The 24,804-nt window shown below is 33.1% G+C and overlaps 1 protein-coding gene across 1 annotated transcript in view; it reads left to right on the forward strand.

The window, feature by feature from the left end:
- The window catches only part of LOC145243459 (uncharacterized), a 542,590-nt gene extending 530,277 nt beyond the window's left edge, over nucleotides 1-12,313 (forward strand). Inside the window, exon 2 of the mRNA XM_080106354.1 lies at nucleotides 5,860-12,313. Within this exon, the coding sequence (XP_079962480.1) occupies nucleotides 5,860-5,874 (15 nt within the window). The 3' untranslated portion in view covers nucleotides 5,875-12,313. The remainder of the gene's footprint in view (nucleotides 1-5,859) is intronic.
- Nucleotides 12,314-24,804: the final 12,491 nt, after the last annotated feature.

Below are 24,804 nucleotides of genomic sequence, written 5' to 3' on the forward strand. Positions count from 1 at the left end.
TTAAATACAGAAGTTTATTTGTTAATTATTTTATAATTTCCATGCGATTTGACAACATTTATAGGTTTTCCGGTATTATGATAATGAATATCGCATGTTAAATTGTAGCCGACAAATAGTTTTTATAGTTATGTTATAGTTATGTTTTTCGGCGAATACCCTTGCTATAAACCAATCAACGCACGCGCTCGCGTTGTTTGGTTTATAGCAAGAGTATTTGTCAGCATGCGTTATTCATTTACAGGTTACCCGAAAACCTATATGATGTCAACTTAAGGTGAATATGAAAGGCGGTGATAAAGAATTAATGTCACTTTTATTTTTAACTTTGAACATTACCTTAATTAATGCTATATAGAGAATATGGCTATATCGAAGATGTTAACTGTGGACTAAATTGAAGAGGGTAGCCCCCAAATATTTGCGTTTTTTTTATTATTATGCCGAAAAAGAATACGGAAGTTTATTAAACGAAATGAAACGAACTTATTTTTTGTCGACAATTTTATTTCCCCGACGCATTTATTTTAATAAAATTCCGTATTTTTTTCCGGAATAAAGCGTAATTAAAAAGACGCGTTTATTTGGAAGCAAAACTCTCCAATATATAAATATATATGAAAAACATCAATCTATATCAGCTCACAAAAAATAAGAACGTGTAAAATGCATAACTGTTTATATATTTACACACACATTGTTGGTTTTTTAAATTTAGCTTTTTTGTTTCTGAAAATCTGGCTATAGTTATCGATTTGGCCGTTTTTTTGGTCTTTTTTTCTGAAAGATTTGGGAGTCAGATATTTAGTAGAGTCTGGCAACCCAATTAGGGTCAGCTATTGAACACGTTTACCCTTTTCGAACCTTGAAAACACGCATAACTTTCAGATTGCAAAATAATTAAAAAAAAAAAAAAAGAATTGGTGGGCCTGAACAACACTGCTCTACCATTTACTTTTATTTTTCATTTATTCTTTAAATTTTCAGGCGATTATCAGCGCTTGCAGGCTTAAATTTGGAATTATAACGTTCTACTACAGTAAAGATCTCCTTTTTGGGGTCACTCGCGTTGTTAATGCTACCACAATTTTTCGCAAATTTCTACGTCGCTTATAATAGATTACACGCTTAGCTGTAACATTCACAAAATACCTTGAAAAAATGTACACACCTTACCAACAGAAAGGGCGAAATATTTAACGCAAAAAGTGTATGTTCCATTTATTATTAATCCCCGACTTTTACAGTCATTAAAAATACTACCTTAAATTTCTTTCTTTTTTTTTTTTTTTAAATCTTAAAATTAAACTTGTACTCGATGATGATCGCCGGAAAAAAAATTACGACAAAGTTAAAAGAAAAATTTTAAAGACTATGGGAATCATTGTTCAAGTCCGCCGCAGTGTTTTTGGTTGTTTCTTTTACCTCGTGACACAATGTTGAGACTTTAGGTGAAAGCACAGAATAATAACAGCACTTAATCAAATCCCATGTTAAGAATGGGTTTATAGATACTAACGTTGTTACCTCGGCACGGTATATTCATTTTGGCCACGGGTGCCAGTGTCCGCTGATTTACTGGACCGACAGTGGTTCCCATTAACAACTGTAGTTCATTATTATTATTATTATTATTATTACTACTACTACTACTACTACTACTACTACTACTACTGGTGGGGTGAGAGGCATACTTTCACCGAGCAATGCCCGTATACGGGTCCTGCTAGTTAAATATAGAACGCTCGCATAAAATGTGTAATACGGTGTTTTCGGTTGGATACAGAAGTATATAGAGTTCTTTATTCAATCCCTGGCAACGTCAGGTCTTCTTGCTTGTGTAATATAAACTTATAATTAGTGCGAGGATCACAGAAACTTGAATTTCTAAAAGTGCTAATGGACTATTTTTGTATGCATTTATTTCATGTGATTAAAATCAGACTGTGTGACCTACTTTATGTACTGAATATTAAAAGGCGAATTAAATTATTTTCCTGGAATACCTTCCCCCTTTTTAAGGTTATGTTTTTTTATCTCATTTTCTCGAATAATCTTTTTTAATGCCCACTACGCCAATTTTTCTTCATTCTTATTTTTTTTTTTTATCCATGTTTGTCATTTTAGCCTCCGGATCATCACATTTTTACAATTGTATTTTCTTTTTGATTCTTGTTATTGGGTGTTTCTTTTTCGTGTTTCGTTTTCGTATTTCTTTTTCCTCTTTTTTCTTTTCCTTTTTTTTTTCTTTCTACCTCTTTTTTATAATTTTTCTCTTCTGCTCTTTTCATTTATTTTTCTTTCTCTCTTTTTCATTTTCGTTTTTCTGTTTCCCCTTCTTATTTTTCCTTTTTTTCCTTTTCTTTCTTTTTCTTTCCTTCTTGTTTCCATTTCTTTCTCTTTTTTCTTTCTTTCTCATTTTTCCTTCTTTTTCTTTCCTCGTTATTTCTCTTTCATCTTCCTGTTTTTTTTTCTTGCGCTTGTGTTTTCTCTTTTTCATATTCTTTCTCCCTTTTCATTTTTTCCTTTCTCCTTTTTCTCTTCTCTTTTTGCTTGATATTTCTTTCCCTCTTGACTATTTATATTCCACTTCTTTTCCTCTTCTTTCTTTTTCTCTTCTTTCTTTTCCTCTTCTTTCGTTTTCCTCTTTCTTTTCCTATTCAATCTTTCTCCTTTTCTTTCTTTTCTCCTTTTTTATCTTCCCTTTTTATCTTCCTCTTCTTTCTTTTTCCCCTTCTTTCTCGTTTCCTTTCTTTCTCTTTTTCCATTTTTTCTTTTTCTTTCTTTCTTTTTCCCTCTTTTTCTCTTTATTTTTTTGTTCCTTTTTATCGTGCTCCGCCTACATCTTTTCCCAATTCTTTCTCTTTCTCCTTACTCTTTCCTCTTTCTGCTCCTATTTTTTCAATGTAGACTTTCCTTTTTTTTTTCCTTCGTTTACTTTTTATTTTCCTTTCACTACTCTTCACATCCAAATCAGGCTGTCTGAAGATATTGTTTTCTAGCCTAGGATGCACCAAAACTTTGATGCTATTGTTTTATTCATTTCACTTAGCACAACTCAATCATGTACTGCAAAGTCAAAAGTAAAAGCAGTTTTATTCTTCAAAACAACCAAACCAAACAACATAGATAAATATTTTAAGATATAAAGGACTTGAAGTATAAACACTGTATTTCTAAAATTACTGGATTCGGCGTAAAATAATTCTAAAACGGTTGATGTGCCGTAAAACAAAACAATCAAACCAAACATCATGAATAAATATTCGAAGATATAAAGAACTTGAAGTATTACTTGGTCCGGCACTAAAGAAGTCGAAAATTGTCATAAAACAAAACAACCAGATAAAATCTCCCTCTTCATCCTCATCTCCATCTTAATTTCTTACTGTTTTTGCTCTTCCCCTTCTCTTCTCCATCCTAGATTATGATGTTAAGAAAATGTACCAAAAAGATTTGAACTTGGCTTGCCAATCGCTCAATCTGAGTTTATAACCAATATAACACCTTTATGTCTCATGTGCTTTGTCCTATGACAAAGATACACGTACATCAAGTCTGTTGCCAAGATCGCTGGAAAGATGGTTGGATCCTTCTACCGCTCCAGAAGATATCTCACTACTGATGCAATTCTCTATCTATATAAAAGCCAAGTACGTCCAAGGATGGAATACTGCTGCCATATCTGGGCAGGAGCTGCTAAAAACAGCCTATTCTGCCTTGACAGAGTACAAAATAGACTTCGTGGCTTAGTGGGGGATGCCCTTTTCTCTACCCTGCAACCTCTCTCCCACAGAAGAGACGTTGCGAGCCTATCCTTGTTTTATCATTATTTCCATGGCAGGTGCTCGTCTGAACTCCAATCTCTGGTCCCCCCTCGCCAATCTTTCACGAAAAACACCCGTCTAGCTGAATCCACTGTCAAAAATTTCCCCCACTCTTTATCTGTGCCGAAATCAAAACGTAGATTCCATGAACAAAGCTTCTTTCTTAGAACTGCACGCCTGTGGAACTCTGTTCCGTCTGCCTGCTTCCCACCTGACTACAACTTGGATGTCTTCAAGTCCAACGTTAATAAATTCCTAATGAACCGCCCCCTTGAGTAAACACTTCATCAAATCTCCACACTTACGTACTGTACTTGCAATAACCCTTATCCCTGAGTGGCTTCCGGGCCTTGATAAGTGGTGACCACCGTGTAAAAAAAAAAGATAGGATTTAAATGACGACATGATGCAACATGTATTGTAACCGATTCATTATTAGAAGTAAGTCATGCAAAATCTCCACGACCACCAACCTAGTAAACGAATATTCTAAACCGGAAATAACTATATGAAACAAGCGGGAGAAACAGAGCTGGCTGGGATAAAGAAAATAATTAAATACGACGATCTTATATACAGCATGGAAAGAAACTGGAATCTTAGGAAGATCTCCATTGATCAAGTAATTATGGGAATGTTTTTGCTCTAGGAAAAGGCTTATAACAAATAACGTAAAAAACGTGATTATCTAGAAAGAATATATTGCACAAGATACTAAATACAAATAAAGTTTGTCAGTATTTGCGTTATTTAAGTTAGGCAGTCTGTAGTCTCGAGTTAGGTTGCGATATTTCTCCACCAAAGTATTAACTCTCGTTTCTTTTTATATATAATGGTTAAAATATTCCATTATAAGTGAATGAGGAAGTCCCCAGAACAAGGAGCGAACAGAAAGAATTTAAAAAATATATATATATGAAACCAAATGCAAGAAAGATACAACCAATTTTACTTAAAGGGACGGTTAGAATTTTAAAAAGAACTCTGGGTTGAGGCATCTTAATTAGCGGATAAATATTTGGCTATCCTACCGGATGCTTTATCACTATCAAAACAAAAAAACTGAAGAAAAAAAATATATATACGATAAACAAAACCAAAGTCTCTGTTTACCTCTAGCTGAGGGGCACGCTTACATTTATACCTTTCCCAACAGCATTAGTGCCTAAATTCAAATACTGTTAAAAATTGAAATCCAAAAATGAATGAATCTATGAGAATTTTAATTCTGCATAAGGGATACCATAGGCTGGAATTTATTCATTATGCCAGTCACCTGTCCTTTCATCTGCTTTAGTAAACATAACCAGCTACTCTACTGCATCGCTATATGGACTCTTGTTCAATAATCAAGGTCGTGTACCGAAAAAAGTTATAGAAATTTTCCAAAAAGCCATTTGGAAAAATAATAGAGAATGCAACTGACGACAATTGGCCATCAATCAAAATTAATAATTTACATTGCGAAAGGCTATTTAAAAGACAAGGATATCGGTTGTTAATAGAGAGAGATGTTAGTTGTCAAAGGTCACAGGTGATTACATAACAAGTGACCTGAATTAAGTCGGAGTTAGTCTTTTTTTAGCTTTGACAGGCAGTCTTCCTTTTGCCAATCCACTTACCCTTCGTCGCAACCACAAACACCCACAATAAAACTGTCATACTTTTTTATAAATTAAAATGTGATTCTTCCGAGTACTACCGAATTACCACACTCTTCCTTGCTCTATGAATCATGATAATGGTGTTAACAAACAATCACTGTAAACAAGCCAGAAGCTGTCTCCGACAACCCATTATTTCTGTACTTCTTAACTCTACCTCCTTGTTTGCTTATTTCTTTTGTGTTCTTTTGTTGTTGTAATTGTTGTTTAATATGGAAAATTCATTGTTTTTGTTTGTTTATTTTTTATTACAGCGACTGTTTATTTTTTATTTTTAGTCTATTTTGTTGTTGTTTTTTATTTACGCCGAATGTATTTTCGCATCCATGTTTTTCTAAAACTACTTTACTTTTGTTTTTATCTTTTAGGTAAGTGGATTATAATCAACAGAGTAAGGCCCAGGCATTGCACGTTCAGGTTTGTCAAATTTACGATCACACCCACATATTATTTGGTACGTCTCGAAAAAAGTGATGTATTTTTTTAAGTATCTGCATAGTGTTGATAACACAAATCGAGTTATACAATCTAGTAAGTCGCCTTAATTAACTGTTGTTTAAACTTGCAGCTGTTAATATATCTAAGATTTAGACTTTCTTCGTATCTTTAACGTTTCTCCCAGGCTGCTGTACCCGTCCGTATTTAAAGCTTACGCGAACCAATTGTATTCTTGTGTGAAGGAACCTGGACATATTCATGTTTATTACCTCAACTTGATAATCACATAATTTTTTTGCGCATACTCATTGAATGTTGATTTGGTACCTGTCTGTCTGTAGTCGAAATTATAATATTCCTTTTTTTTACATAGAAGTCCCCACTTATCAAGGCCCAGTAAGGGTTCATGAGTGTACAATAGTCAATGAGACAATATCGTAGTGGAAATTTGGTAAATTGGATTACTTAAGGGCATGGCTCATCAAGAATTTGTATACGTTGGACTTGAAGACTACCAAATCGTAGTCAGCTGGAAAGCACTCAACCGGAAGAAAGTTACACAGGGCGAAGTACTAAGAAAGAAGCTTTGTTGATGAAATCTACGTTTAGGTTTAGGAATCGATAAAAAGTGTTGATAGCGGTTTCAACTAGACCAGTGTTTTGCGAAGGGAGACCATAGATTAAAGCTCAGACGAGCACTTGTCATGAAAATAACGATAAAGTAGACAGGCGTCTTTTGTGTGTGAAATGGGTTGCAGGAAAGAGAAAAGGGCATCCACTACTAGGCTGCGAAGTCTATTTTGAACTCTGTCAAGACAGCATAAGTTCTTTCTAGCAGCTCCTGCCCAAGTGTGGCAACAGTATTCCATCCTCGGACGTACCCGGCTCTTATATAAGTAGAGAATGAGTGAGGTATCTACTGGATCGATGGAAGGATCCTACCATTTTTCCAGTGGCCTTGGCAACGGATTTGATGTGCGTGTTCAATTGTAGATGAGGAATAAAAATCAAGCGCAGAATCTTGTCCAAACACGGAGCCTCTCCAAGACAAGAGCCATTCGTTTCAATTGATGCCAGAAGGATATCAGAGCGTTGATGTTAAGATAAAAGCTTGGTTTTAGATGCATAAAAATTAACTAGCCACCTCTTTCTCCATTGCACTACGTGCTTAATACTAGAGGAGAGAGAATCGTAGAGAACTTGGTCGTTTACGGTCTTTGATGTGTTGAAACAGATGCTAGTGTCGTCGACATAAATGTCTATGGGTGATCTTAGGATGTGTTTTGGAAGATCATTTCCTTAATGCTTAATATATTTTAATTCTCAATTGAGTTTACTATACTATTTCAAAATAGTGTACTATCTTTCAAATAAGTATGGGTAGTATAATATCTGTACTGTTGACCATCCTCCTAAGCATTACCTCCTACTTTGTTGGAAGTAGTATAGTATATATTCTTTTGACATGAAACAATCTTTTCGGGCATTACCTCCTCTTTTGAAGGTAATAAGGTGCCTGTTCTGTTGTCATGAGTTAATCCTCTTCTGGAGGATAAGGCAATATATAGTCTTTCGTCATTATACCTTTTTAGGGGGGGGTTATGATATAACAGCTAAAATATACGACCTCTAATCGGATGTTTTTATCAAATTCTTACAATGTAAAAATGATCTTATTTATATAAGCGTTTGAGCCTGGTTCTATCTTATTTATATAAGCGTTTGAGCCTGGTTCGCACTTAACGGGTAACCAGGTGCTCTACGTAAACTCTTTTTGAAAGCTCTCGCCACAGAAATCTCAATGGCAAGATGCAGCGCAGACCTCGCATCAGTGAGATAAACGCAGTCGGAAAAAAGGATCAATATATCTTATAAATAATCCAGTGAAGCACTTAACAGATCACAGCTTATGAATTGCCATGTTTCCCAATCTACATCCTTCAGACATCGGGATGCGATTACACTCTTAATGCTCTCGATGGAATGATGTGTGTGTGTGTGTGTGTGTGTGTGCGTCTACATATGCAGATATTATGAATTACGTATCAAGTGCAGTAATGTAATGCAATAGCGGTGTTTACATTGGTTTGAGTGATTATGTCATCTTTCCCCAAACGGGTTTTTATATACACCGTCCTATCGCAAATAGTTCACAGCTTTATAAAATACGCTTCGGACCCCTTTAAATGTAGATAATTAATTTGTATTGCTTGGATAACTCAGACAACTGTTCTGATCTTGGATGATATTTTCACAACTTTTCGGATGATGTGACCGTCGACCTTCTTCAGGTGTGTTTTATCGAACTCTGAAATCTGCAAAGAATTTCGAACGGACTTTCTTTTTATTAAATGTGTAAGTTTGTGTTCGTTCTGTTAGACATATCCGGTAGAAGTTTTAAGTAATTCTTAATTGTATTCTTGGAATCGCCCATAAGTAGGATCGAACCTTCAACTTCCGAAAGATGGTTATAACTTAGCATCTTTATCTATTACACCATGGATCCATGAAGAATATCGGGGGTTACATTAACGAATAAAGAAGATAATTGATATTCTTATTAAGAATGGTTTCCCCGGGGGCATCATTTTCAAATATATCCATGAAAACCTTGCAAAATTTAATACCGACATTTTCTTTTGCCCACCCATGTGTCCGGTCTCCTTTATTGGCTCTATCAGTAAAGGATTTTCTGAGAGAATTAGGTCCGCTGTGTCCCGTTGCTATTTTGCTGTACAGCCCCGTGTCGTATTTGGTTCTAGGACTGCTTTCCCAGTAATTCAGAAAGATGTTCTACCCACACTAGATAAAAGTTTAGTAATTTATGAATTAAAATCTTAGTGTAAGAGGGTCCAACTCTTGAGTGCGTGGGAGTCAAAGTGGAACAACATATCCCTTCAAGTTTTCGTAAGTCACAGGGGTTTAGAAGAAAATTGATGAGCGGATCTCAGTGTTTAAGGAATACATTCCGGGCGTTTGCAGAACATATCTGGCTACTCACCGATTCACGAGTCAACAGTTTGGGCTAGAACAATTGTGCCGGAGGCGTATTCGGATAGCTACTTCCGCATGATACACAAGGCCAGGTCCAAACCACATTTTTCCCAGAGTTAGAATTTATTAATTTTGGAATTAAAGACTATTTTCTTATGTTTATCAAAACTACAAAGTCCAGAGAGTAATGCAAATCACGAGAGATTAAAATATTAAACTGTTTGAATTTGAGAGCAACTTAAAATCGGCCTTCTTTTCTTTCTTTTTTTTTTTTTTTTTTTTTTTGTAAATCGGTCAGATATCGGTTTTCCCGTAATTTAAGTTAAATTTCGCCGATAAAAGGTAAATTTTCAAACCTTCATCATTTTTATCGGAAACACGACGTAAAAATTCTGTTTCTACCTATCTGAAAGTATTTTTTATCGCCTTTCTGAATATTTAGAATGGAAAAGTCTTTGATTGCATTCAATTTTAAAAAATTGACTGGAAATCAGATAATTATTAAGAACACATAATTCTCGTCAATTTTTCCCAATTTTTTCAGGAAAAAAAGATCATTTTTTAAATCGTTCTTATAATTTTTCACTGCGGGGACCTGGTGTACTACAAAATAGATTTTATACGCATTATCATTTAAAACAAAAGACTAATCAAAAGGTATTAAGGGGTCAAACACAGTCTTTTATCGAAAAAATTTGTTTTTCAAGGAAAATGGAAATTTTCCGATATTTAAGTAACATTTCGTTGAAAATGTTCAATGGGCGAACAACAAACAACAAAAACAAAAAGTAAACTTGTCGATAATAAAATAAATCTATTTAAAATTGTTTCATAGCTGAAGCAGGTATGTCTTCTTGACCTTGTTGTGTGTCCAGTTTCATCACAAATATTACAGTGAAGTTGGTGCATCGTGAAGCGATTTCAGGGCGCGACATAATTAACATTCGGCAAAGTATACCATGAATATTCTCCTTGATGGGCAGCTGCCGAGATCGTGCAGTTGGGCCAGTTTAGAAAGCCCGAACGTACTTGTTTCAAGATTCTACTTGACTCTCACTCTATTTTTCTATAGAGTACCCGTCATTCAATTTGAACACTTCCCAACAGTAGGCACATATTTGATGGTAGTTCGGGATTATCATAATCCATGGCTTAACTTTCTAATCGACGAAGGCAATTCTGAGATGAAGCATTATCTTGATGCCCAAGGTTTTCAATGCTTCCACATGCACACGTTTGTTTTTGATAGTCTGGAGGGTGCCGGTGTTACTCATGAACGTTTCAAAATTTTCGAGATCGACGCTGTTACGGATAAAGACGATTTTGAGAGCTGAAAAACTGTTGCATGCGGACCATTGTTTATATTTTCTCCACTCGTACATGATGAATCCCTTGGGTTGCATTGGGACATTATTTTTTCGCGTTGTTGAGGATCTGCATTATAAAAAAAATTATTCCGTCTTTCCTCCAGTCCTTCTGTCCACAGGACAACCGATGCAATATCTTCTGAACAAAGTTCAATGAACGCAATTTGAAGTGAAACAATGTCAGTCTGCCTTCACTGTGTTTTCATAACAATGCCCTTGTCTTTTCTGACTGGTGTAACCTATCTCATTCGAGTTGACCCATCCGTCATGAGTGGATGCATAGGCTTTTATAATCTCGAAACGATTCTCGATTACAGCAGGGTCGTTGGCTGATTGACGTGTCGCACAAAATAGTTGACAGAAGGCTCCACTATCTTCTTGAAGAAGTGAGACCATTTTGCCATCCACCATCGGCAATTCCGTTTTGCATACAAGTACTAAGACACTCATTCACAGAGCTTCCTCTTTGGAAATGTTTTGTTTCTAGAAAAAAACTCTCCAGCGCTTCAAACATTCCTCTCAGCAACAGTCGTTCGTTTTTATTACATGGTTTCGCTAAGATTAACGCAGGATCTCTCCCTCTTTGATGGTGCGGTGAGGTTAGATGATTTCCATTCCTCCATAACATGTGCAGTTGTTTAATTCACAGGTTTGTCTTCAATCAAGCTGAAAAAATTGTGCCGGATTGACCTTCGATTACCGGAAGAAAGCGGTCTTCGGTCAGAGTTAGAGCAGCAACACCCGTTTTTTTTGGGGGGGTTCATTATATTGGCAAATGCTTCGTATACTACAGATAGAGCTGAAGTGCATCTTTCCTTTATGAGTGGATGCATAGGCTTTTATAATCTCGAAACCATTCTCGATTACAATGTCCACTGACAGTATGTCAAGCACTAAGACACTCAGTCAAAGAGCTTCCTCTTTGGAAATGTTTTGTTTCTAGAAAAAAACTCTCTAGCGCTTCAACCATCCCACTCAGCAATAGTCGTTCGTTTTTCTTACATGGTTAATCGCTAAGATTAACACAGTTTTTCGTCATGATGTGATGTGGGTAATGATGGTGCGGTGAGGATAGATAATTCCCATTCCTCCATAACACGTTCAGTTGTTTTATTCACAGGTTTGCCTTCAATCAAGCTGAAAAAATTGTCCGGAAGGAAAGTGGTCTTCGGTCAGAGTTGGAGCAGCAACATCCGTTTTTTTCTTTCATTTTATTGGCTGCTGCTGATAGAGCTGAAGTGCATCTTTCTTGCTTAATTCCATTTTGCTATAATAACTGATAAAAGGATGATGTCAAGACTCGCATTAATTAAAACAAAACAGCTTGTATGTAATTCCAACAACAAGATAATGAAACCATTATCATTATGTAATGTCTATAGTATAGGTAATTTGGACCCAGATTCCCTAAAATTGAGAATTTTTAAATTTTGATTCTTCTATCACCAAGAGAATTCCATTCTGCTTCTAACACTATCATGGTCATTTTAAATCATAAGCAATCCCAAATAGTGATTTTCCAATATGCCTAAATAAAGTAATTTGCCCCCACCCCCCGCTAAAAAATATAATGTTCTGAATATTTTTTTTTTTTTTTTTTTTTATCACCAAGCGAATTCCATTCCGCTTCTAAGGAGCTCTCAACCCCCATCAAACGATTATTTTTACTCAAGATATTGAATTTATTCCAATATTTTGCGTTCTGGGCGCAATATACAAACACTAACTAAATATTCTAGAGGCCTTTAGTGTAAACATGCAAAAACGTTCGTTCTGTACGCAAAAAGATCTTTCACGTGAGTTCGAATTATTTAAGACGTTCTAAAAAAATAATAATTTAAATAATAATATAAATAAAATAAAAAGTAAAATTTAAAAAAATAATCATTTAAATAATAATATAAATAAAATAAAAAGTAAAATAAAAAAATAATAATTTAAATAATAATATAAATAAAATAAAAAGTAAAATTTTAAAAATAATAATTTAAATAATATTATAAATAAAATAAAAAGTAAAATTTTTAAAATAATAATTTAAATAATAATATAAATAAAATAAAAAGTAAAATTAAAAAAATAATCATTTAAATAATAATATAAATAAAATAAAAAGTAAAATTAAAAAAATAATCATTAAAATAATAATATAAATAAAACAAAAAGTAAAATTAAAAAAATAATAATTTAAATAATAATATAAATAAAACAAAAAGTAAAATTTAAAAAATAATAATTTAAATAATAATATAAATAAAATAAAAAGTAAAATTTAAAAAATAATAATTTAAATAATAATATAAATAAAATAAAAAGTAAAATTTAAAAAAATAATAATTTAAATAATAATATAAATAAAATAAAAAGTAAAATAAAAAAAATAATAATTTAAATAATAATATAAATAGAATAAAAAGTAAAATTTAAAAAATAATAATTTAAATAATAATATAAATAGAATAAAAAGTAAAATTTAAAAAATAATAATTTAAATAATAATATAAATAAAATAAAAAGTAAAATTTTAAAAATAATAATTTAAATAATAATATAAATAGAATAAAAAGTAAAATTTAAAAAATAATCATTTAAATAATAATATAAATAAAATAAAAAGTAAAATTTAAAAAATAATAATTTAAATAATAATATAAATAAAATAAAAAGTAAAATTTAAAAAATAATAATTTAAATAATAATATAAATAGAATAAAAAGTAAAATTTAAAAAATAATAATTTAAATAATAATATAAATAAAATGAAAAGTAAAATTTAAAAAATAATCATTTAAATAATAATATAAATAGAATAAAAAGTAAAATTTAAAAAATAATAATTTAAATAATAATATAAATAAAATAAAAAGTAAAATTTAAAAAATAATAATTTAAATAATAATATAAATAAAATAAAAAGTAAAATTTAAAAAATAATAATTTAAATAATAATATAAATAGAATAAAAAGTAAAATTTAAAAAATAATAATTTAAATAATAATATAAATAAAATGAAAAGTAAAATTTAAAAAATAATCATTTAAATAATAATATAAATAAAATAAAAAGTAAAATTTAAAAAATAATAATTTAAATAATAATATAAATAAAATAAAAAGTAAAATTTTAAAAATGATAATTTAAATAATAATATAAATAAAATAAAAAGTAAAATTTAAAAAATAATAATTTAAATAATAATATAAATAAAATAAAAAGTAAAATTTAAAAAATAATAATTTAAATAATAATATAAATAGAATAAAAAGTAAAATTTAAAAAATAATAATTTAAATAATAATATAAATAGAATAAAAAGTAAAATTTAAAAAATAATAATTTAAATAATAATATAAATAAAATAAAGAGTAAAATTTAAAAAATAATAATTTAAATAATAATATAAATAGAATAAAAAGTAAAATTTAAAAAATAATCATTTAAATAATAATATAAATAGAATAAAAAGTAAAATTTAAAAAATAATAATTTAAATAATAATATAAATAAAATAAAAAGTAAAATTAAAAAAATAATAATTTAAATAATAATATAAATAAAATAAAAAGTAAAATTTAAAAAATAATAATTTAAATAATAATATAAATAGAATAAAAAGTAAAATTTAAAAAATAATAATTTAAATAATAATATAAATAGAATAAAAAGTAAAATATAAAAAATAATAATTTAAATAATAATATAAATAGAATAAAAAGTAAAATTTAAAAAATAATAATTTAAATAATAATATAAATAAAATAAAAAGTAAAATTAAAAAAATAATAATTTAAATAATAATATAAATAGAATAAAAAGTAAAATTTTAAAAATACTGCATACATTCTTCAAAATATATTTAGTTTTTGTTCTGCAATTACATGCAGATATACACCCCCTTCAAAATATTTAGTGATCCAGCCTTATTCATTACAACCTAAGCTAACTATAGCTGGATAAGAAAACATTTTAAAAGATAACCGACTTTAACGCATAAATATATATGTGCGCGCATGCGTAAAAGTAACATGTTTAGTCGACTTACGCAATATTTTCAGTATTTATCCCTTAGTAGCTATTTTACCGGATAAAAACAAGTCCAACTTTCTTTTATACATCGTCTCAAGTCTGTAGATTAAAAATTGACACAATAGTTGATAGAGATCGTTGCGTAGAGAGACAGATAGAAAAGGTCACTTATATATCAGCCATCTGCTGCACCGTTCATTTGTGGATGTGCTATTCGTTGCGGCTTATCATGTCGAATCTTAGCAAACTCTTTGTCAGAGTTAATAAAGATAACCGCCTATTTCCAATCAGACTACACTTCTTGGATCTGAAGACCAACGATTGCTCTGCAGCAAATTGCTTGTGGACGACAGACACCATTGGCATCGGTATATTGAACGACCGACACTCATCACACACTAATACTCAAAAAAATAATAAATTATAACCAAAACAAATTATTTAACTTATGTCATGACTGCAATGATTTAATCAATTGAAAATGTTTAATGAACTTTTTTATATGCATGAAGATGCATTAAGAGAGCCGATAAAGGTAAATCCAGAGTTGTTTCACGCCGTTCTCTACTATAAATTAAACGTGAAGTTGTTAAGAACCCTGGGCAGACAAGTCGAGAAGTCTTTGACCAAGCTGGATTAAAGAATGTCTCAAAAAATACCCGATGTCGCCTTTTGAAAGAAGTTGCAAAGTCTGTTAAGCCCGTGACAAAGCCTCCATTAAAGCAACATCACATACAAAACTGATTGAAATGGGCAGAGGACAACATGAAAACGGATTTTTTCAAAGTTTTGTTCAAGAATGAAGTGCGTGTCACTCTTGATGGCCCAGATGGCTGGAGCAAGGGACGGGTCCTAGATGGACGACGTCTTCATCAGCGTTTAAGGCACCAACAAGGTGGTGGTGGGATAATGATCTGGGCTGGGATTATCGGGGGTACAGTAGTTGGACCATAGGGAGTTCCAGAATGCGTAAAAATGACGTCCAATGCTTACATAGCTTTTCTGAAGAAGTACTTTAAACCATGGCTGAAGAAGCAAAGTCTGACGTTCCGAAAAAAAAATATTTTTATGAAGGATAATGCTCCCTCGGATGCAACAAACAAAAGCAAAGAGTATTTGTACCAACTGGGGTTCTCCGGGCTACGGAAGATGGAATTGCCTGCGAATTCACCAGATTTGAACCCAATTGAGAACCTTTGGAGTATCATGAAGCGGCGCCTCTATACATATGGACGCCAATTTTAGAGCAAAGATGAGTTGTGGAATGCTCTCCAAGAGATATCACGAGGAATAACTGTTGACGAAATCACAAATTTGACTAATTCTGTGGACCAAAGATTTTACAAGTAATTCTTAAAAAAAAAGATCGCATATCCCCTACTAATTATGTCAATGTGGAAATTGCTATGTAGTTATTGTGTTCTAAGGATTTTTCCGAATTTATGTAATGTTTGAAAATTATTTCAATAAACAAGTTATGGGTATATTGTGTTTTTTCTCAATCTCGTTAATAACTTGACACACTGAAATCAACAGATACTCCTATCTTCTGCCATAGTTTCGCTAATACGCATTGAAATACTTTTATTTTCTGACTGGAGTAGCTGAATAGTAATGTAAGCACTTTCTCAAAGCTTCATAAATTTTTATTCACTCGTTCCTTAAATATAAAAAAAATTTAAACTCCTTAATAATTTTATACGCAGTGTATATAATATGTTATCATTAATTATTGATAATAGATTAAATTATTAGTCGATATATAGGTGTGTGTATGTATGTATATATGTGTGTGTAAATATATATACTTGTACATATATATATATATATGCGTGTGTGTGTATATATATTAAGTTGGTGACTTAAATGTCAACAATTTTGTAGAACATAAATTCGTTTTAGTTTGCTTAGTACTTGACGCTAATCGACTAATTATAACAAATTCCTAGAGAAAAACACGAAAACAGTAATACGCTTGAAGTCGCATTGTAGAGTCGAAGAAAATGAAGGGAGGAAGCGCCCACGTATCTGCGCGTCATGCCTTACCTTGGAACGCTCCTACGGTGTGCGTACGTGCATGGGCGAAGCATGAAAGAAATTCCAAAATGGCGCCGTCCTCATCTTGTAGATTGTGCGATCATCACTGGGCCCCACGTGACCGTTCTTTGGCTGCTGATTGGCCGAGGACGAACGCCGGAAGGATAAAGGGAGTAAATATGGCACTCCAGTGGAAGGTTAAAGAATTGTGCTTACACACAGATTCGCTGTGCGTGTACCACTGGATAGTTGACACACTAACAGGCAAAGCGAGAGTGCGCACCAAGGCGGCTACCGAAATGCTAATCAGACGAAGGTTGGAGACACTAAGGAAGTTGGTGGAAGAGTACAACCTATCGGTGAACGCGGTGCTTGTCGCTTCCACCCGCAATCTTGCAGATAAACTCACCCGTGTGCCCCAGAGGTGGTTCGACGCAATGAAGAAAGAAGCCGAACCAGGATCGTTATGTGCTGCCTCTATTGAGGAGACAGATGAAATCTAGAGGGTACACCACGACACTGGACACCCCGGAGTGAGACGGACATATTATTTCGCACACTTAACCAACCCGTCAGTGTCCAAAAACAGAGTAGAATCAGTGGTCAAGGAATGCCAAATATGCCAGTCAATCGACCCGGCTCCCACTAAATGGCAAATAGAAGGAAAAATACGGTCGCAACATCTTTTTACCCAGAAAGACGAAAGAGATCAAGTGAAATGTCCCTCGTCAACTGTTAGTCCGAATCAAGTATCGATATAGAATATTGTTATTTTGATTTGGTTTAAAAATGCCGATAAGATAACTACGCATGTTGTGTATGTGTGTGGATTTATGCATGTTTATGTGCGTATAATTATATTTACATTTTTTTATGAAAAACTTTTTTTTTTCTTTTTAACTGCTTGTGTAAAAACATACAATCCGATGTTTACGCCATCTTCATTGCTATTTCTATAGCTGCGCGTTCTTTTGAATATCACTAAATAGTGCGTAAATACTGAGGTAAAATCGTACATGTATGTATATACATATACATACATACATATATGTGTGTATATGTATATGTGATGTATACGTGTATGTATGTATGTATATATATGTATATGTATGTATATATTGTATGCTTATGCATATATGTATGTATATGTATGCATGTATGTATGTATGTATATGTATGTATGTATGTATATGTATGCATATATGTATGTATATGTATGCATATATGTATGTATATGTATATATGTATGTATATATGTATATGTATGCATATATATGTGTATGTATATATGCATATATATATATGTATATATGTATAGCTGTATGTCTATATATGCATATATGTTTATATATATGTATATACATGTATGCATATGTATATATGTATATGTATATATGTATACGTATATATGTTTGTATATAAATATATATGTATATGTATATATGTATACGTATATATGTTTATATATAAATGTATATGTATATATGTTTATGCATATGTATTTACATGTATATATTTTTATGTATAGATGTTTATATATATATATGCGTATAGATGTATGTATATGTATATATGTTTATATATATGCGTATAGATGTATGTATATGTATATATGTTTATATATATGCGTATATATGTATGTATATGTATATATGTTTATATATATGCGTATATGTATGTATATGTATATATGTCTATATATATGCGTACATATGTATATATGTTTATACATGCATATAAATGTATGTATATATGTTTATTTATATGCATATATATGTGCATATGTATATATCTGTGTGTGTGTTTGTGTGTGTGTGTAGATGTACATGTATAACTATCCAAATCTAAAGTTATTCATCATATGTCTTAAAAACATCTGATTCAATGTGCACATTTCTATTGTGGATATCTGGTTCATACTGCTGTATACCAGAAGCATTTCTTTTCAAAAACTTTTAGACCTGTTATTCGTCTTTTCAGACAGATGTCTGCGCACGCATATGCCTTTGATAATCTCGCGATTTGCCTAGTACGTCCAGACCGTGCATTTATAGCGACATCATCTCGGGAGAGTTGTAAAACAGTTCTGCTTTTTCCGTTCTTATTTTAGTAGTGGTTTCTTTGCAGTGTGTACACTACCGCTAACATGCGATGAAGCAGAGTAGCATACAAATATCCACAAGTAGGCTATTGTGCTTCCAAGGTTCATACTATACCTTGTTCACACACACAAATGTTTATATATATATATATATATATATATATATATATATATATATATATTTGGTAGTATGGAAATATAGTTTTAGCAGATAAGCGACACATATGCGTGTATGTTTCTTTCCCAGAAGAAAATCATCAGGCTGAATGAATTTAGCTTTATAACTTACTTTTGGATTGAAACATGATTTTTTTTCTGTGCAGCTTACTTTCCATAAATGCTTTAAGCTTTACTTACTGAGCACTGTAAATATTGAATATATATATACAATATATATATATATTGTTTACAAACAAGCGGTTTGCGCACTTTACAAGTGGCGGATGGATGTTTATTTAAATAGACATTCAGACGAGTTATTTGTGGGTGTCGCTTTTGTGGTCGAGTGGGAGAACTGCCGACTGTCAACACGACGGTTCCAGGTTCAATCCTTGGCTTGGGAAAGATGCTAGTCTAGCGGCACTGATGAGTTGTGATACAACGAAACATGACTGTATGTCGATGACTACAAATATATATATATATATATATACATGAAATTTCAAGTGTGCTGATTTTTTTTAGTAGACTTCGTACATGAATAAACATTAACTCCATTACGAGAGGAGTTGACAGCTACAATCTGTGCTCATTCATATTCATATATATATATATATATATATATATATATATATATATATATATATATATATGATATAGCCAGGATCGAAACCCGACAACCCAGACGACAGTCAAGGCTTCTAACCACTACGGTATTCGAGTAGTGAACGCTTCTAACCACTACGCTGTGCGGGTAGTGAAATAACGATGTTTTCATATCGTCCAAAATGCCAATGCTCAATTTGTTTACACAAATACCATCGCTTAATATGCTAATGATAGGGAGCATTATATTCATCCACATACAGTACTGTATCACAGCTGATCAGTGCGGCTAGTCAGGCAGCTACCTCAAGCCAGGATCGAAACCTGACCGCCCAAATGACAGCCAAGGCTTCTAAGTACTACGCTAATCGGCTGCCGCTGTGTGGGGCGTGAATTAACGATGTTTTCACATCGTCCAAATGACAAAGCTTGATTTGTTTACACAGAGAACATCGCTTAATACGCTAATGGCAGTTTGTATATCACTTTCCACTATATATATATATATATATATATATATATATATATATATACACGAATAAAACTAATTGATTACGGATGAAATATTTACAGTATTGCATCATCAAATCTTCCAAAACGTAGGTTGTTCTTTCTTTTACGGAGTTTCAGAAATTTACGCGTATCTCATCAGAGAAAATAGAGCAATTATCAAAAAACAATTAACATTTCTGGAATTGAAACTTTAAAAATGAAGATTTTTAAATCATGTTGCAAGGAGGATAAAACATATAAATCCTACAAATTATTTGGCCCAGATGACGTTAACATTCCAACCATGTATTGTTCCAAAAATGTGGTCCAACTCACTGAGCAGGGATTTTAAGTCTAAGAATTTGACACCCTTTGACGTCATTTCTCGGACTTTGCATCCATACTTGTGAGTGGCTTTTGTTTGACGTCACTCCCAAGGATCTTGATTATCCTACATATATATTTATCTGGATCCGCCAACAAACAAGAGTTATTGACATCAATACTGCCATCAAGACATCCAAACACAGATGGGTATGACACATAGCCAGACAACGTGACGACGGATCGTCCATCAAAACAACGAAATGGACACCCCATGAACGTAAGAGGCCAAAGGGAAGACTAAGAACGAGGTAGAGGGGCGACCTGATACAACACATGGGTTCCACATGGCAGATGGAGGAGCTTCCTATATATATATATATATATATATATATATATATATATATATATATATATATAGGGGGTATTGATATTTAATCAATATAATTGGAAATATGTTTCTTTGTAGTGACTCCTGATTGTATCCAGTTTGGAGGTGAGCTTAAGGGGAGTCACACTTGATCTGAAATCAATCAAAACAAAGGCAATTAATTAAAAAGCATCTATAATATAAATCTCACGTGTCTGTTTAAATGCACGTGTGTATGTTTCAATGTCTACCTAAAACTTTCGACAGAGGCGACGAATTTTCACGAGATCGGTATCGTTTTAAAGCTCGGCCCTTCGCACGGCAAATATCGAAACAATTTTCAAAAACATTAATTCTTTCACCCTTAGCTGGCCACTTTTCTACAAGAAGAGGGTCGTTTTTTCGCCGATATTTTCGAAAGTCATCCCCTCTTTTCGATTGACTATCCTTAATTTGAACTTTCGTTACTTCTGGTTTGGCGATGGACGCAACAGAAAAGACGTAACGGGGTTTTTTTCACGTTCTTCCCTCGCGGTACAGGTTCGAGCCTGCCTGCCTACTACGACTTTTTTTTTCTTTGCTGAACACACACCTCCAAGAACCCAGGCAATGCCGGGCACCCAGGCTAGCATAATATAAATATTCCTGAAATTTCAGTTTCTTCGGAGTATTTCAACGCGTTTTTTTTTTTGTGTGTGTGTTTTATGATATACACACAAAATGCAATTGAAACCAAGTATGTAACAGGGCCTGAGCGCGCGTATGCAAATGCATGCGAAGTGACGTCACCGTTAAAGAAAAAAGACTATAAAAATATATTTGTGATTACTAGGGCTAGGACAACAGCATATTCTATTCATTATTTTGACTCTCGAGTGTGTATCCGTTGATATCTTATATGCTTTTATATGTGCCTAACTGTGTCGGATATATACTAGAGAGCCAAAACAACGATAAAAATATTTTGTTGTCATAGCCCTAGTGATTACATAAGTGATATCTATGCATTTAATAATCATTTGATCTTTAAATCAACCCTCAATTAAATCAACCGTCGATATAAAAAATTCCCTCTAATTATTTGTTTTAAATAATAAAAAATACAAAACAAAAAATTATTTATCTAAATCTTTTAACCTTGTGTAAATGCGAAAGCTTAGCGAAGTAAACGTTTTCAAAAATATGTTAAAAAAAAAATTTTTATCGTCCGCTGTAATGTGGGCGCGAACGCAAACGCGACGTAAAAACAAATAGTTTTTAGTCAAAGTCTTAACCACTTGTGGCCACGGCAACAGTTATAACGTGACGTTGCAAATTTTTGTAGTTAACGCATCCAAGAGATGAAGCGGTTCACGCATGCGCAGATGTTGAAACCGTTTAGAAAGAGACGATTTTATGTGAGGCCCCAACCCCACCCCACCAAAATTTGATTCTTCTAAATTTCATATATTATGCGTCCGAGTACCTAACCATTAAGACAGTACCAGAATCATCCTTATCCGTTTTGGATTTAAAAATGTTAGCGAGATATACAAACAAACGTACATATATTCATACTAACAAACATTTGCCTCTTATATCATAGATTATAATTAAACAATAATTATTATTTATAATTAGAGACACTACTGGTTCATGCTAACGCAATCATCACTGTACGGGAAACAAATTTTACTGATTATAACATTCGAACCCAACCACGAAGCCACCTTTTGCTACATTTTGCTAAACCCTTACCTTAAACGATTCGCACGGGAATGCAGAGAATTAAAAACTATTAAACGCCGAATTTGGGATTGTGTACGGTCAGCTAACATTTTGTTTAAGCAAACATGGTTAAAATAACAGAACTAATCTGTTTATTTATATTTCTTTTATTTTTTCGGTTTTTATAATATTTTCATGTTCAAATCAACCAAATTACCGTATCTAAGAAAGATTTTAAAACAAACTAGCGTGACTTATGGAAATGCCAAGCGGCATCTCTCATATGTAATATATTGTTGTTGGCATTCTGTGAACCTTCTGCATGAACGGAGACCCTACGATATCATTGTAGCTCTTTTGTCAAAACTTTAAAATTATCTAAGTAATGTACTCAATGTAGTGTCAGAATCAGCATTGCGCAGTCGGAGCCGCGGGGGGGGGGTCCGAGGTTTTAGCTGGAGTCGTAGTCGGATTTCTAAGAGTACTAAGAGTCGGAATTTTTTATCCGACTCAGACTCCTTAAGTCTAATAAATTTATTTTTTACATCGTTTTCCTGTTTGATTTTACCAGTTGCGCAGTTAAGCAGTTTTGTATGTTTGTTTTTTTATTATTTTTTGCTGTACTGCAATGCTTCTACTTCATCAAAATATTTCGGTCCATCGGATCACTGCAAATCATGTCTGGACAGTTGTTTTCGTTTTGGTTGTGACATCACACAGGATCAATGAAAATTCTGTTTTTGAGTGAGATCATTGTGGATTATATCGGATAACAATCGGATTGAAATCCGAAAGTTATCCAGTTCGTGAATCAAATAGAATTTGGCAATTGGATTAGTCCGGAATCGATCCGGAATTACAATCTAATCCAAAAAAAAACTGGCCTAAATAAATAATAAGCAACCGATGCTACTGTCGCCCTTTATAGCTATTTCCCTTGTTTTACATAAGAGTCACCACTTATCAAGGCCTAGAGGCCACTTGAGGATAAAGGTTAACGAGTGTACAGTATCAATGGGAAAATATCATAGTAATCGTTAGTAGTGGAAATGTGGTAAATTAGATTAATTAAGGAGACGGTTCATCAAGAATTTGTTTATGTTAGACTTGAAAATGACCAAATTGTAGTCAGCTGGAAAGCAGTCAAACGGAAGATAGTTACACAGGCGTGCAGTTCTAAGAAAGAAGATATGTTCATGGAATCTACGTTTAGGTTTAAGAGCAGATAAAGAGAGGTGGGGAAATTAATGATAGTGGTTTCAGATAGACAAGTGTTTTTCGTTAAAGCACCTACCATGGAAATAAAGATAAAGCAGGGATAGGCTCGCAACGTCTCTTCTGTTGGAAAGAGATTGCAGAAAAGAGAAAAGGGAATATCCCACTAAGCTACGAAGTCTATTTTGAACTTTGTCGAGGCAGGATAAGCTGCTACAAGCAGCTCCTGCCCAGATGTGACAACAGTACTCCATCCTTGGACGTACCTGGTTCTTATATAAGTGTAGTATTGCATCAGCAATGAGATATCTACTGGAGCGGTAGAAGGATCCTACCATTTTCCCAGCGACATTGGCAACGGATTTGATGTACGTGTTCCATTTCAGATCAGGAGTAAAGGTCAAGCCCAGAATCTTGTCAAAACATGCAGCCTCATCAAAACGAGAACCATTCATTTCAATTAATGCAAGATTAGGATCAGAGCGTTGATGATGTAAAGATAGAAGCTTGGTTTTAGATGCATTAAAATTGACCCACCACCTCTTTCCCCATGGCACCATGTGCTCAAGATCAGAGGAAAGCGAATCAAAGAGAACTTGGTCATTTACAGCCTTTGCTATTTTTGTATAGATGGTAGTGTCATCAGCATAAATGTCTATGAATGATCTTAGGGTGTGATTTGGAAGATCATTGACGTAACTAGTTCTTAATTTAACACAGATTCCAGCAAATTACTCAAGATGCACAGGAGACTTATTGATCTGTACTGAGAAGGAGATGACCGATCACCTGAATTCTTAAATACAGGGCATACTAATGAGGTTTTCTAGGGTGTTAGGAAGCAATTCTCCTTAAGATAACGCTTAAACAGCTTTGTAAGTATGGGAGCTAGTTCTGATTGAAGCTTTTTTAGCATTATAATTTAGATGCCGTTAGGGCCAGTTGCTTTACTGCAATCAAGGTTTTTAATTAGCTTAACAACATCAAGCACAGATATTTATATGTCACATAGCGAGTTTTCTGATACAGAAAGAAATACGGGGATTGATGGCCTTGATCGCATATGGTAGAATTAGCTGCAAAGTCCTTGGCAAACAGTTTGGCTTTGTCTGACACTGACGAGATTACCTCAGGTCCAGTGATGATGGTTGGGATAGAGCACATGCTTCTTTTCAGACTCCTGTTTGCTATTTGCCAAAACTGGTGTAAACCAAGCCGCTGTTTATCTACTTAGAACTTAACGGACTGAGCATGCAACTCTCTCGCGTTTTTTAGTACTCTTTTACAGTGGTTTCTGATAGTTCTGGAAGCAGCTTTAGTCTCAGTACAGTTTCCTGTTTTTTCTTTATCCTCTTTTCATAAAGGCAATACTGTCTTTTTTAAAAAACTTATTTTCTGTATAATATGTGTCTTTACTCCCCTCTCCTGATGAGAAGTGTTTGGCTTAAAAAGGTTTCCCTACCTCTAAATATTATA

Source organism: Euprymna scolopes, chromosome 22 (assembly GCF_053919585.1).
Source record: "Euprymna scolopes isolate OS-2025 chromosome 22, ASM5391958v1, whole genome shotgun sequence".
Lineage (NCBI taxonomy): Eukaryota > Metazoa > Mollusca > Cephalopoda > Sepiida > Sepiolidae > Euprymna > Euprymna scolopes.